Genomic DNA, 14,546 nt, shown 5'->3' on the forward strand with positions numbered 1-14,546 from the left:
GCCACTCTGGTCTGGACCGCTGGTTTTCACATGCATAGATAAAAGAACATTTTTCATTGCTCATTATTATACTTGTTATTATGAGAAACTAAGTCATAATTATGATAAAGTTTATCATTGTTGTGACATTCTAATCATTATTATGAGAAAGTTTCTCAATATAATAAGACACTGTCATAATTATGAGAATTTTTCATATATTGAATAAAATGTGACCATATATTTACCTATATCATTATGTATGTAATTTTATATTCAGTAATACACTTCATATAGATGTACATGTGATAAGATATGGTATTGCATGTGTATAACTATATTCAGCATATACTTACTCATGCAATATACACGTATCTGGAAATATATAATGTAATGAATTTACTGTATTATATAATTATTTATTTGTTTAATATTTTCACATATAGTTAGTTAACAATAGCACAAGCACACCTGCATGTACTGATGTATTTCCCAAATAGATTATTACTGTGCTGAAGAATGCACAGCCACTACTTTTTAAATAAAATAATATAACGTTTTAAGGGCAGTTGGCCAATCATCAACCTAACCACAGGCTCTACTCTTCAGCACAATGGTAACCCCAAAAACTCAGACATACCAGAAACCCTTTTAAATCCCAAAATAATAGAACATTAAACACTAACAGATCTCCTCCTATACTAATATTGAGAAAAACACATGGAATTACACTTAATTTTAACATTTACTCGGCTTTAACAGTCAAAAGCAAAGCATGCTGGGAGCTAGAAATCTGCTGTAACACATTCTATGAATGTGCATATGTGTGTGTACATACATTGACATAGTATATGGGAGCATGTGTGTGCATGTAGCTTGATAAAACTATGAATATAACATATAAAATATTTAGAAATGAAGACATAATTACATGTATCAATATAGGTCAATGCATATTGCAGTATATTGAAAAATATGCACTACGTTTTCCCATATATGAAAATGTATTATGTAGCCCATTTCACATTATATTTTTCAGTGTATTCCCATAGTTTCTCATCATTATGACTTGCAGAATCATATTTTACATTACTTACATACTAACTGGTCACATTTTACATTAGGCTATTTTCTTCTTTTTACAGAATCAGCTGTGGCAGAAAAGGGCTTCCTTACAATTTCTTACAACCAGGGCTTCCTTACAATATTTTACATTACTTACACGGTCACATTTTACATTACTTTTTTTTTTTTTTTTTCTTTACAGAATCAACTGTGGCGGAAAAGAGCTTCCTTACAAGCCGGACACATGGTCTATATAGATTAGCGCGGAGCCCATGAAACAAATGGGTGTTATTCACGGCAGAACGCAACGTCATCGCGCTTGGCTAGGGAAGTTTAAAGAGGCGCTGTTTAGAAAGCCAACGGGGTTTTACTTGAATAACCGGCTCTTCAACGGCTGTTGAATATGCTATTGCAGAAGTTGACGCCCAACTTTCAGTTTCGTTTTTAGTAAGGCTATTCCCCACGGACAGCGAGCTTTGTATGTGGATTTCTATCACATAGTTTCGGTGGCGGAAAAATCTTTGCGCGGTGGCGTTTTTAGAGTGATCACGTGCGTCTCTTTCTGATCTGCCTCGGATATTGGTTATACATGTGTGAGTGTGTGTGTGTGTGTTTTGAGCTATAAGATGAAGCCTGTGCTGTGCGCTTTTGTGACGGCCGTGATCGCGCTGCAGCGTGCCGAATGTCTAAAGAGGACATATTATATAGGAATACGAGAAGAATACTGGGATTACGCGCCCAGCAGAAGAAACCTGATCAACAACCGAAGCATTGACCAAGAGTAAGACTGTGTGTTTTACAAACTGACACAAATGACACATATCTATTTACCAGTAATAGTGAAACAGAACAGTAATTGTTCACATTTTTGCCTACATGACGTTTTCTACATTTTAATAATGTAGGCTACTAAAAAAATCAACACGTACAATTTTATATGTGAATAAAACCGCTTGTAAGTACATGGTGTTGTATGTATACAGATTCTGATAGCATGGATCCTGAACTGTACACAGTAGGCCTAATAATAATAATAAACCGAAATGTAGATATTGTCATTTAAACTAAGCGACTTACTTTCGATTTTACCTCTCTTTACAGACACGCATCTGTTTTTCTGTTCAATGGCCCTACCCGAATAGGGAGTGTTTACAAAAAGGCTGTGTACAGACAGTACTCAGATGACTCTTATTCCAAAGAAATACCTAAACCTGAGTGGCTTGGCTTCCTTGGACCTATTTTACGGGCTGAGGTCGGTGATGTCATGGTGGTACATATGAAGAACTTTGCAAGCATGCCTTATTCGCTCCACCCACATGGAGTGTTCTATAAGAAGGATTCAGAAGGTTGGAGATTACATTACATTATCTCTCTCTATCAGTTCCCTTAATTAGTCTTTCTTCATCCATTTCCTTCTGCTTTTCTTGCTGTCTTTCTTTGTTTATCTTTGAGTCAGGACAGCAATTTAGAGTCTCTTGACACACATTCCATTAATCAATAACAGAGCAATAAACACAAAATCTGCAGCAAAGTGTCAAAATGCAAGTTCTTATTCAGCAGTTCAAAGGGCAACACACAGAAATGACTTGAGACGTCTTGAATCTTTATAATAACAGCTACCTGAAGCAACCACATTCATAGCTGAAATAGTAAACTGTTAAAAGATGTGCTGAGATATCAAATATACATTTTTTTAATGTTGCATTTTTCCATGTCCATCTCTGGTGAAGTATGTAATGGAATGTCCCTTGCAAGTGTACATTATGCAAATGCTTTTTAAACATGTCAGTATGTAAACAAACTCTTTTATATGTTTGAATAACCTTGGTACAACATCTTTGTTTCTATGCAGTCAGGGCCGGCCCAGGCTCTGTTGGCTTACAACCAGGGTTAGGTGCTTCCACATCAGTGTTATTCAACTATCATTTCCCTCTAATTGTAGAAATAAGTTATGGGTAGGGTTAGGTTTAGGGGTTGGGAAAAGGTTAGGACTAAAAATTTAGGATAGGAATGTTGTTCCAGGATCAACAAAATATGTTGATCCAGAAACGTGTCTTACTTGGCAAAATCACAGTGACCGCGTCACTTCCTGCCTTCTTGTTTTGTATTAAATGTCCCCTATTGTCAAATCACAATATGACTCCTTGAATAAATCAGATTGGATAATCTCATTTGCTTTTACTTTAATTAATTGCTTTGTATTTTAGGAGCATTGTATCCTGATGGAACCTCTGGTCATGATAAGAGTGATGATGCGGTGGCTCCGGGTCAAAACTGGACGTACACCTGGGAGGTCAAACCAGAGTACGGCCCTACTGAAGCAGATGCCAGCTGTCTCACCTGGATTTACCATTCACATGGAGATGCACCAAAAGACATTGCATCAGGGCTTATAGGAGCTCTGCTTACCTGCAAGAAAGGTAAGGTACACACACAGCCTCTGATAAATTGTTAATGCATGGAATCAATTTCCCATAGTTAACATACCCACAAAAGATTGTACCATAGGCGTAATTTGCGGGCGATTCAGGTGGGACACGACACGTCCCCACCACTTTTCGCCTGGGTCGATATTGTCCCTACCACTTTTTGAAACATCTCGCGGCATGGATGTAGGCTACCTAATACACATGAAACATCTCCAGTTGACAAGCAGAGCATTCATTTCCTTCGTTTGTTAAATAATAGGCGGTGCTGGAATGTGTTGTTTTTGAAATCATGCTGAACGTTCATTGGTGTTGCCGCTGTTATCAGGCGCTTGTGCACAGTCCACACAGACAAAAAATATACACTGACAAGAAGCGAAACTCAATAGCACGTTGCATTGCAACATCAGTGCTTAGCAGCAGCCCTGCGTTTTGGGGTGAAAGCGACTCAGCAGTCCACTAGTTTCTATGGCAATATCAGCTGCTTTGTTAAAAAAAAAAATAAAATAAAATAAAAAATGTACAGTACATTAAAGCTGAAATTAGCTGAAAACCTGAATGATGACGACACAGAATAATGTACAAATACTAGACTAGTGATCATCAAATAATTTTAACAGTTTATTATGCAGACTTTGTGTTTAAGTCTTCCACTTTTTTTTTTCTCAACAAAACCTTTGCTCTCTAGAAACCATGTCAGTTTGGTTGAAATTATTTGAAGTTCAAGTATTAGCATTATAAACACAGAATTAATACCAACATATAATATTAAAATAAGGACATGCATCAGAAAAAGTGGGATTGTTGGGCATTTAATATATAACAGGAATATAACAGCTTGACTGTTTTTGCAGTATTGTCTGATATTAATGTCAGTTAAAGCAAGACAACTGTATTAAAAAAACAAAACAAAACAAAAAAACACTTTGTCCAAAAGTGGGAATTATGGGATAACAGACACAGCAATGCATCACGTTCATCATATTTTAGCGTGATCCAGGGGATCCTGTATCAACCCTGTAGTTGTGATTGAGCCGCTGAGAGCTTATCCCCATCAAAGATGGATTCCTGAGATGCTGCACCCACCTGGCACACCTGTAAAAGACAGTATTGTATGCATGCATTTACTCATTTAATGTGTAGGGTACATGACAATTTCAATACTACATGAACAAGAACTGCTGAGGAAGTAGAAAAAACAGGATAGGCCTACATTCATTCTAAAACAAGAGGGGAAAGGTAAGCCTAAAGCCAGTCTATTTAGTCTCAAGCTTTTTTTAAGACTGATTTTGTTTACTCATCTTTTATCATTCAAATAGGTATTGCAGGTAAGTATAAATATGACTACTACATATATTTTGTCCAGTGCAGAGGTTATTTTTAGGTTGAAATAATTAGGTGATTATTTTAACACTCAAGGGCTTTTTTTCCACAGAACAAGTTCAAGGATTTAATTTATGTTAGATATCTCTCTACATTAAGTATGACAAGTGATATGAGTTCATCTTAGGTTATAATAACGTTAGACCGTTTCCCAGCAGGTACACATAACGTTACAAAAATTATCAATGAAATGCATGAATTCAGCATAGAATCTAATAAGCTAACTCAGTGGCATATCTGTATTTCCCTTTCGATACTACACTCCGTACTGTGTCGTCTGCCGTTTAGGCAAGACACAACGGGAAACTCCTGTTTTCACCGATTCTGAAGCCTTTTTTTTTTAATCACGCAGTGAAAACTGCACGGCTGATGACGGGCACAGTGAGTGCGTGCGATGTCTGGGCAAGTCCCACACAGAAGCCGCGCTCACAGAATCGACCTGCTCTCATTGCGAGAGTATGAGTCTCGCCTCTTTGCGCTCGTGGATAGCAGACTCACACCTTGACTCCGCCCCCTTGCCGTCTCTTGAGCCGATCGACGCCAGGGCTTCCATCGACTCCGAGCTCATTCGCGTGCTCTCTAAGGCCGTTGAAGAGCTCGGCTTGGAGCGGTCTGCGCCTGAACAACCAGCGCAGCCGCCTCGATGAATGGTTTCTGCCCGGACATCGCCAGGCTCCTCCCCAGCAGGCAGCTCCCTTTTTTTCCTGAGGTGCACGAGGAGCTCACAAAATCGTGCCGCGCCCTGTACTCTGCCTGCCTTTGCTCTTCTGCCTCTCATGCTCTCACCTCGGTTGATGGTGCAGAGCAGAAGGGTTATGATAAACTGCCGCCTCTGGATGAAGCTGTGGCCGCACACCTGTGTCCAGCAGCCTCCTAAATCTGCACCATCTCCTACTCAGCCCGCACCACGGCCTGAGCACAGACAGCGCTCACGTCCTGCTAGGCGCCACCCTTCTCCGAAGCAACAGGGACCCCGGCCCAAGATAGTGCTGGACCCCGCGCCTCAAAAGTCGGCCTAATACCCAAATAAGGAAGAGGAGGAGGCTAAGTCCCGCCGCGGCCGGACCACCCTCCAAGATGCCTCACTCAGTTTTCCCGTTGCCCCGTTCAGTTCCGGGCGCTCGAAAAAACGTGTTTTCTGCCTGCACAGAGCCTGATCAAACGATCAAACATTCTCAAAAAGAGAGCAAATTTCCTCTTCCACCCCTTATGTGCACCACAGTTCCTCACAGCAACTTAGTGCTCGAACCAATCCAGCCCCTTGCCACCCGGGCCGAGGTCTGGCAGGCCATCCCCGGAGTGTCAACTTGGGTGCTAAACATAGTAAAACAAGGTTATGTACTCCAGTTCGCTCAGCGGGCCCCGTTATTCAACGAAGTGGTCCAAACCTCAGTAGAGAGCAGGGACGTGCACGTCAGCAATGTTCACGAGTCTTTTATCTGGAGTCCAATTCAAGTCTGAAGTCTTTATCACTGGAGTCTGAGTCAAGTCTGGAGTCTTTTGTCACGAGTCCGAGTCGAGTCTCAAGTCATTAAAAAAAAAAATAATTCTTATACTCAAATCCTATTTTTTATCCTAGTTGTATAATATAGACAAAATAATATGATCTTTCTATCATATGTTTTGTTTGTAATAAAGGTCCTAAGATGTAAGGGATAATGTACATCTAGCTTGTTACTTTATAATCCATTACAATGTACAAAACAATCGCCCTGGCAACACAAGTAGTCATTTTCAATACAGTCGCTAAGCGGACGGCAGATGGGCCAGTGAGTCGGTTTGTTATACAGCAGTTTGCTATACAGCTTCGTTGTTATTGACGACAGTCATTATCAGAAAATTTCAAACCTTGGAATGTTTAAGAATGTCAATAGAAAACGTCTCGGGTTACGTTTGTAACCCTGGTTCCCTGAAAAGGGAACGAGACGCTGCATTGAATCGCATTGGGATCACCTCTGCGTGATTACGTCTTGAAGCACTTGTGAAATCGAACCAATAGTGTGACGGGACGTCAGAACGGGTGACGTCACGGACCAGGAAACTATAAAGCACCCCTGAGAACAAAGAATGCCAGCTTCTGATATGGATGAAGCAGACGCTCACAGGTGTGCAGGGAGTATGGCTAAGCAACGCAGCGTCTCGTTCCCTATTCAGGGAACCAGGGTTACAAACGTAACCCGAGACGTTCCCTTTCATGGGAACATTGACGCTGCGTTGAATTGCATTGGCAACCCTATCCCAACTAGGCCATAAGACCAAGTGCCTGTCTGTTATCTTTGGGACGAGAGCACCGCGGACCCCGGAGTGGAGCCCAAATCAAGGTTATAAAACCTAATAAAGGTGTGCTGAGATGACCACCTGGCCGCATCACAGATCTCGTTGATGGGAACTCCCGAGAACAAAGCTTTTGAAGCAGCCATACCCCTGGTGCAGTGTGCCTGGACAGCCAAAGGTGAAGGCTGCCCGGATGACTCATAGGCAAGAGAGATGGCCTCGACTACCCACTTGCTCATGCTCTGCTTAGACGCTGGGCCCCCTTTCTTAGGGTACCCGTAACAGACAAATAACTGATCAATCTTTTGCCACAGGGCAGCTCTGTGGACGTAGGTGTCTAAAGCCCTCACCGGGCACAGCAGATTTAGTTTCTCCTGATCCGGGTTTGTAAAAGGTGGAGAACAAACGGCCTGCAGAACAATGGGCCCTGGGACATTGGTGGGGACCTTGGGTATATAGCCAGGTCTATGATGCAGGAAAGCCTTGACCATTCTAGGCGCAAATTCCAAACATGAAGGAGCAACAAGGAGGTCCCGTCTCTAACCCCTCCACCAGATCCATTCGTGAACCCCAGGAATGAAGCCGTCGCTGTGCCTCAGCAGCAGCGGGACCCGATCCCTGGGGAACACTCACCGCGGCGCCTTCTCTCAGACCCATCCTCGACCTCAGATATCTGAATCGGGCCCTAATAAAGCGCTCATTCAAAATGATCACTTTGAAACAGATCTTCTCGCAGATTCCCCCAGGAGATTGGTTCTTTTCCCTGGATCTGAAGGATGCTTACTTTCACATCCAGATAGCCCCCCATCACAGACGATTCTTGAGATTTGCCTTCGAAGGGGTGGCGTATCAATGCATGGTCCTTCCGTTCAGGCTGTCTCTGGCTCCCCACACTTTTACGAAGTGCACGGATGCGGCCCTCTCCCCTCTGAGGCAGATGTGCATAAACATACTCAACTACCTCGATGACTGGCTCGTCCTGGCCCAGTCGGAGGCGGAGCTAGTGGCACACAGGTCCCTTCTCCTCAGCCACTTGGAGTGCTTGGGGCTCAGGGTTAATTTTCCAAAGAGCTCTTTATCTCCCAGCCAACGTATCGTTTCTGGGGATTATTCTTGACTCGACCTGCATGAGGGCCGTTCTGGCTGAAACTGCGGGTCTCGCCTCAAGCCTGGCAGCATGGTCGCTGCTCATTCAAAGTGAATAAGGCGTGCGTTGCAACCCTGGCTCCTTGGATGAACCCCTGCTGGTTCGAGCAGGGTGTGGCTATAGGGACGATGTGCAAGAGGAAAGTCGTTTTTACAGATGCTTCCAAAATGGGCTGGGGAGCTCTGTGCGATGGTCACCCAGCCTTCGGTGCTTGGACGAGCCAAGAGAGCGAGCTTCATATCAGCCGCCTGGAAATGATGGAGGTGTATCTAGCTCTCCAATCTTTCCTCCCTCTCTTGGCGGGACACCACGTCCTGGTCAGATCAGACAATATGACAGTGGTGTCCTTCATAAATCGCCAGGGCGGGCTCTCATCCAAGCCCCTTTTCACTCTAGCAAGATCCATCCTAGAGTGGGCCCAGCACAACCTGCTCTCACTCAGAGCAGCGCATATTCAGGGCATACTGAACAAAGGGGCGGACATGTTGTCCCGGAACAACCTTCCCTTGGAGGAATGGTCGCCCCACCCCCTCGCGATTCAGGAAATTTGGGATGACTTCGGGAAGGCAGAGGTCGACCTCTTCTCCTCAGAAGACAACTTTCGTTGCCCAATTTACTTTTCAAAGACCAAGGATGCGCTGGCCCACGACTGGCCCAGCCTCCTCCTGTACACTTTTCCCCCGGTTGCTCTGATTTCCTAGGTTATCAGACGAATCAGGGAAGGTGCCCACAAAGTCCTCCTGGTGGCTCCCCTATGGAGGAGCCAACCATGGTTCTCGGACCTGTCTCAGCTGTCGTCCATGGAGCCATGGCCGATTCCCCTGAGACGAGACATCCTCTCCCAAGCGGGAGGGACGATTTGGCACCCTAAACCTGAGCTGTGGGATCTGGCTGATGTATGGCTTCTAAACGGGAGCCTTCAAACCTCCCTGAAGATGTCCTGAACACTATCTCACAAGCCAGAGCTCCGTCAACGAGACGTCTCTACTCCCTAAGTGGGAGATTTACAGGCGCTCTCCGTGAGCCCCTCCTGTCTTGAGTTTGGGCCTAACTCCTCTTTGGGCCTACAATGCCCCATAGGTGTTAGAGCACACTCCACGAGGGGCATGGCCTCTTCTTGGGCATGGTCTACTGGCGTGTCCATTGCAGAAATTTGTGAGGTGGCCGGCTGGGCCTCGTCATCCACCTTTGTCAGATTTTATAATCTAGACATCCCTGCATTACAAACGCAGATTCTCTCTGCATAAGCCTCACCAATGTGATCAGCTTAAGAGTACTCGTTTATGGCCCTGACCAAAGTCCGGGTAATAACGTATTTTTTCCCATTCCCTATATATGCTCTAGGCCCCAAGGGTCTCCTAGAATAGATAGAAACGGGAGGTCGACTACAGTGTCCTCAAGTCCACTATCTTCCGGGATATATTATGCTATGTGCATCCGTGCAAGCCCTCCTCAGTACTCCGCTCAGATGCTCTGTCGTCCCCCCTTCATAGCACGGCGTGATTGTATAATCTCTGTTGCGTCTTGCCTAAAAGGCAGATGACGCAGTACGGAGTGTAGTATCGAAAGGGAACGTACCTCGGTTCCCTTAGACACAGAACGGAGTACTGCGTAACTTGCCGTGCTATTCGTAGGACGCCTCATGCCGTCGCTTCAGTCGAATTAAATCAGTTTGCCAAGGCAAGACGGCCGCTTATATAGCCCGAGACCCCGCTCATTTTGGCAAAAAGGCTTCAGAATCGGTGAAAACAGGAGTTTCCCGTTGCGTCTTGCCTAAACGGCAGGCGACGCAGTACTCCGTTCCGTATCTAAGGGAACCAAGGTTACGTTAGTAACCGAGTATGGTTTCTATGGCTATGACCTGCAGTTCCTAAAAGGAATTACGTTTACTACTAGACAAAAAAAAAAAAAAAAAAACAGTTAAAGTTAGCAGCATAAGATAATGCTAGCATGTCCCACTTCAAAACACACAATATTTCTACACTTTTTTTGAATAATTACCTGACAGGGTCTTTGGGGAAACTATGAAAGGCAAGAGTTGTACTATCACACTGATAGTTTTTGCAGTGGATTGCCGAACATTGTGTTCTTTTATTCCGCTTTGACTTTAACTTCTCTTTCCTTGTCATTGCTGTGTATCTGTGCTGTTTTCCAGTTCGAATTTTCACCCCAAAATGGTGTCCTCTTTGCTTTGCGATGTATTTTTCATTCTGTGATAACATGATGTGTGGCATGAGAGCGCCATGGCTTGTCCGATAAAGCAACAGTAACTGACTTTGTCAATAAATTAAACTCATTGTACTACTGAAATTGATTTCTGTACATTGTAATGTTATGTTTTTCTGTAATTGTTGTTACCCCCCTCAGTCTTTTCCTTATATTTTGTCTATTCTTTCTATCTTAGGTACTCTGAACTCTAGCGATAAGCGCTCTGATGTGGATGATTTCATTTTGATGTTCAGTGTGGTGGATGAGAACTTAAGCTGGTATTTGGAGGAGAATGTTGAAACATTTTGCTCTGAATCAGATACAACAAAAGAACTTATGAAACACGCAGATGAGGATTTCAGAGAGTCCAACCTTATGCATGGTAAGTCTCAGTATTTCTCAAGTTTTTACTTTAACTTAATCCATAGTTGCTGTTTTTTCCTCCTTGTGTTCTATTGAGGAATGTTCTTTTTAGCATAGAAAATTTAAAATTTACAAATTAGCTTAAAACATTTTTTTTTTTTTTTGTGTGGTAGACAATTTTAATTCAAAGAGGCTAAAATTGCATTGCAGCAGTTAATCAGTTAAAATGATTGTGATTAATTCTTAAATCTTTAAATTTAATTCTTTAGTATCAAAATTGTTAAAGCTTCCCTTGTCTGTAACCAAGGGTATTAGATTTTATTGAGGTAAGCACATGAATTTCCATGATGTAATTTTTTTTTTGCTGATGACACATGACTGACATTTTCACGGAAAGTATACCTTCTTGTATCTGCTCCACTTTTGGAAAAGTTTAGTTTTCCTTTTGATATCCAACGGGTCCATGTACCTTCGGATAATTTGTTTTCTCGTTTTTGTCTTCTAAACGGAAAAATGAATAAACCATTTATCACATATTCGACCCTTCTCATTGACATAAACAAATCTCGAGTCTTTTTCATAATTTTATTTTTGTTTTCATGACACTTTGTTCTAATCCACCTTGTGACGCAGACTCAGGTTGATTGGGATCCATAAGGGGTTTATTAGCAAACAGCAAACTCACAGTACAGGCAGGCGTGGGTCGAATCACTAGGGTAAACAACAGTGTCAGAGACAGTCCTATAATCGTGGTCATAACCGGGCGAGAGATCGGGGTAAGCAGCAAACAATCAAAGACGCAGTCCAGGCAAACAAAGGGTAACAGGCAGGCGGCAAACAATCCAAGGTCAGTAATCCAAACAAGGTCGATACACAGGCAGATAGAAAACAGGGAATAACGCTCAGAAATTGTTGCGGGGCAATCAGTACTTCGCGAGGAGTGTGAGTGTGTGTGTGTGGCTTAAATAGCCCAGGTATGTGGGCGCTTGGGATTTGTAGTCCAGTTAGTACTCGGGAGAGTGAGACCTCCGGTGGCCGATCGAGGATACTTTGCTGGCATTCGTGACACCACCAAATGGAAAAACAATAAAACCAAAATGGATAAACAGCTTGAACATTCGATCTCTACATGGGTGGGAATAAAACGCCCCTTTCCGCTGATTGGTCAATCAAAGATCAAGCTGTCATCAGCTCCCCGGAACAGAATAGACAGTGATCTGATACATTTGTATGGATTATTACAGAGTTTATTGCAACTACATTTAATCTCTTTTTTTTATCAAACAGCCAGACTAATAAATGGCTCGACACAACCCGTACCAGGGCAGAGCCTTGACAGAGCTTTCTACTGTGTACACACAAATTCGCATGCCGTGAAATACTAATTTATCGCATTAAATATTAATTTACGTGGCATCTGTTTTATTACAATGTACAATTCACATTTAAATAACAATTTACGTGGCAACTGCTCTCACAACTACCCCTAGCCAACTACTAGCCTATTTGGCACACTTATTAGCCTACTTATTTAGCTGACCAACTCTCAAAATCTGTGTGCCAGAGAACGCGACGCACTGGACAGCGTGGAGAGAATGCATAAGCTAGTGAAGTGCAGAGCAGAATCAATTCAAGGGTCAAGTCAAGTCATCTTCATTTATATAGCGCTTTTTACAATACAGATTCTTTCAAAGCAGCTTCACAGTGATAATAAGAAAAATTAATGGACAGAGATTGTTTTGGCTTTACAGCAGCTCTAGGAAAAAGTTATTATCGAGCTAAAATATGTTTTTGATTGAATCACTTCCGTTGTAAAAAATCATTGATTATTAACTTAGGGTCCGCTTAAATTACACCTTTTTAACTGAAAACAGAAGTTTTAATGCATTCTTGCTATTCATACGTGTTTTGGGTAGACTATGAAATAACACTTTGAACAATAAAAACAGAGATGAATATATATTTTTATATTTATTGCCATCTATCACCGTCATAAATTAATTAAGCCAAATACCAAGATTTTTTAAATAGATCTGAAGTTGCTTTTAGATGTATTTACACATTTTAATGATGCTCAGAGAGGTCTGTAAATGCATTCACACAGCAAATACATAATCCAGTTACATTCATTTTATGTTTTAAACAACGATTTGAATACAGAAATATGAAATAAATTACAAGATGAAACGAATATGAAATATCGCCAGTAGGTGGCAGCAAGTTACTGTGTAATAAATGAGTCATTTTATTCAATCGATTTGCTTGAAACGCTGATTCATTCAGTAATCAAAAGGCTGTGTGGCTGGTGAATCACTCACTCAATCGATTTGTTCAGAGACTCGGATTCATTCAGGAATGAACCACTACTTTGTGTACCTATGCTACGAGTCGCACAATGATCTGTGACTTTGCTTTAGAAGTTTAGCTGGCAGGAAAAAAATAAAACGTTGTTTTGAGTGACATCAATTAATACTCAGTGTTAATAAAATAAACTGTGTATTGTTTAAAACAACAGTCAGGACTGCTGCTCTCCACTTCACTACAATGTAACTACATTCTCTCTGTGCTCTTCAGTGCGTCACGCAGTTTTGGCACACAGATTTCAAGAGTTGATCAGCTAAATAAAACAGCAGTGTGCCAAATACGTAGGTAAAATAGGTAGGCTAGGGGTAGTTGTGACAGTAGATGCAACTGTAAATTAATATTTAATATGATAAACTAATTCCACGGCACGCAAATTTATGTGTAGGCAGAAGAAAGCTTTGTGCCCCAGGGTTTGTGTCGAGCCATTCATTAATCTGGTTGTTTGATGAAAAATATGCCTAAATGAAATGTCCAAGGTAAGAATCCATACAACTGTAGCAGATGACAATTCTGTTGCGCGTAACTGAGAAAGAACTGATGACAGCAGCTTGATCTTCACTTAAATACATTCTCTCCGCAATGTCCAGTGCGTCGTGCAGCTTCGGCAGAGATTTTGAGAGTTGATCAGCAAAATAAAACAGCGGTGTGCCAAATACATAGGCTAGGAGTAGTTGTGAGAGCAGATACCACGTAAATTAATATTTAATACGATAAATTAGTATTTCACGGCAAGCAAATTTATGTGTACAGTACACAGAAAAAAGCTCTGCATGCTCTGCCCTGGTACGGGTTGTGTCGAGCCATTTATTAGTCTGGCTGTTTGATAAAAAAGTTGCAATAAACTCTGTAATAATCTGTACAGATGTATCAGATCACTGTCTATTCTGTTGCACGGAGCTGATGACAGCATGGATTGATCTTTGATTGACCAATCAGCAGAAAGGGGCGTTTTATTCCCGCCCATGTCGAATATTCAAGCTGTTTATCCATTTTGGTTTTATTATTTTTCCATTTGGCGGATTAGAACAAAGTGTAATGAAAACAAAAATAAAAATATGAAAAACGACTCGAGATATGTTTATTTATGTTGATGAGAAGGGTCGAATTCGATATGTGATAAATTAATGGTTTATTCGTTTTTCCATTTAGAAGACAAAAACGAGAAAACAAATTATCCGAAGGTACACGGACCTGAACGTTTGCTGCTCTCTAAAATGCTATTGCAGTTTTTTGTGATTTTAATTTTTAAGGATCAAATTTTATTATTTTAGTGAATAATAGCAGAATTGTTTTATTTTCAAGTTTTTATTTTGTATCTAATTATAAAACTCGTCATC

At 41.8% G+C, this 14,546-nt stretch overlaps 1 protein-coding gene across 3 annotated transcripts in view; it reads left to right on the forward strand.

The window, feature by feature from the left end:
- The first annotated feature begins 1,259 nt into the window (after positions 1-1,259).
- The window catches only part of LOC127495332 (ferroxidase HEPHL1-like), a 44,198-nt gene continuing 30,911 nt past the window's right edge, over positions 1,260-14,546 (forward strand). The window contains exons 1-4 of one of the 3 annotated variants that reach the window (XM_051862099.1): positions 1,260-1,825; positions 2,146-2,390; positions 3,252-3,464; positions 10,679-10,864. In XM_051862099.1, coding sequence (XP_051718059.1) covers positions 1,671-1,825; positions 2,146-2,390; positions 3,252-3,464; positions 10,679-10,864 — 799 coding nt within the window. In that variant the 5' untranslated portion in view covers positions 1,260-1,670. The remainder of the gene's footprint in view (positions 1,826-2,145; positions 2,391-3,251; positions 3,465-10,678; positions 10,865-14,546) is intronic. The other 2 variants (XM_051862097.1, XM_051862098.1) reach the window with 2 other exon arrangements.

The sequence above is a fragment of the Ctenopharyngodon idella genome, chromosome 15 (assembly GCF_019924925.1).
Source record: "Ctenopharyngodon idella isolate HZGC_01 chromosome 15, HZGC01, whole genome shotgun sequence".
NCBI classification, from domain to species: Eukaryota; Metazoa; Chordata; class Actinopteri; order Cypriniformes; family Xenocyprididae; genus Ctenopharyngodon; species Ctenopharyngodon idella.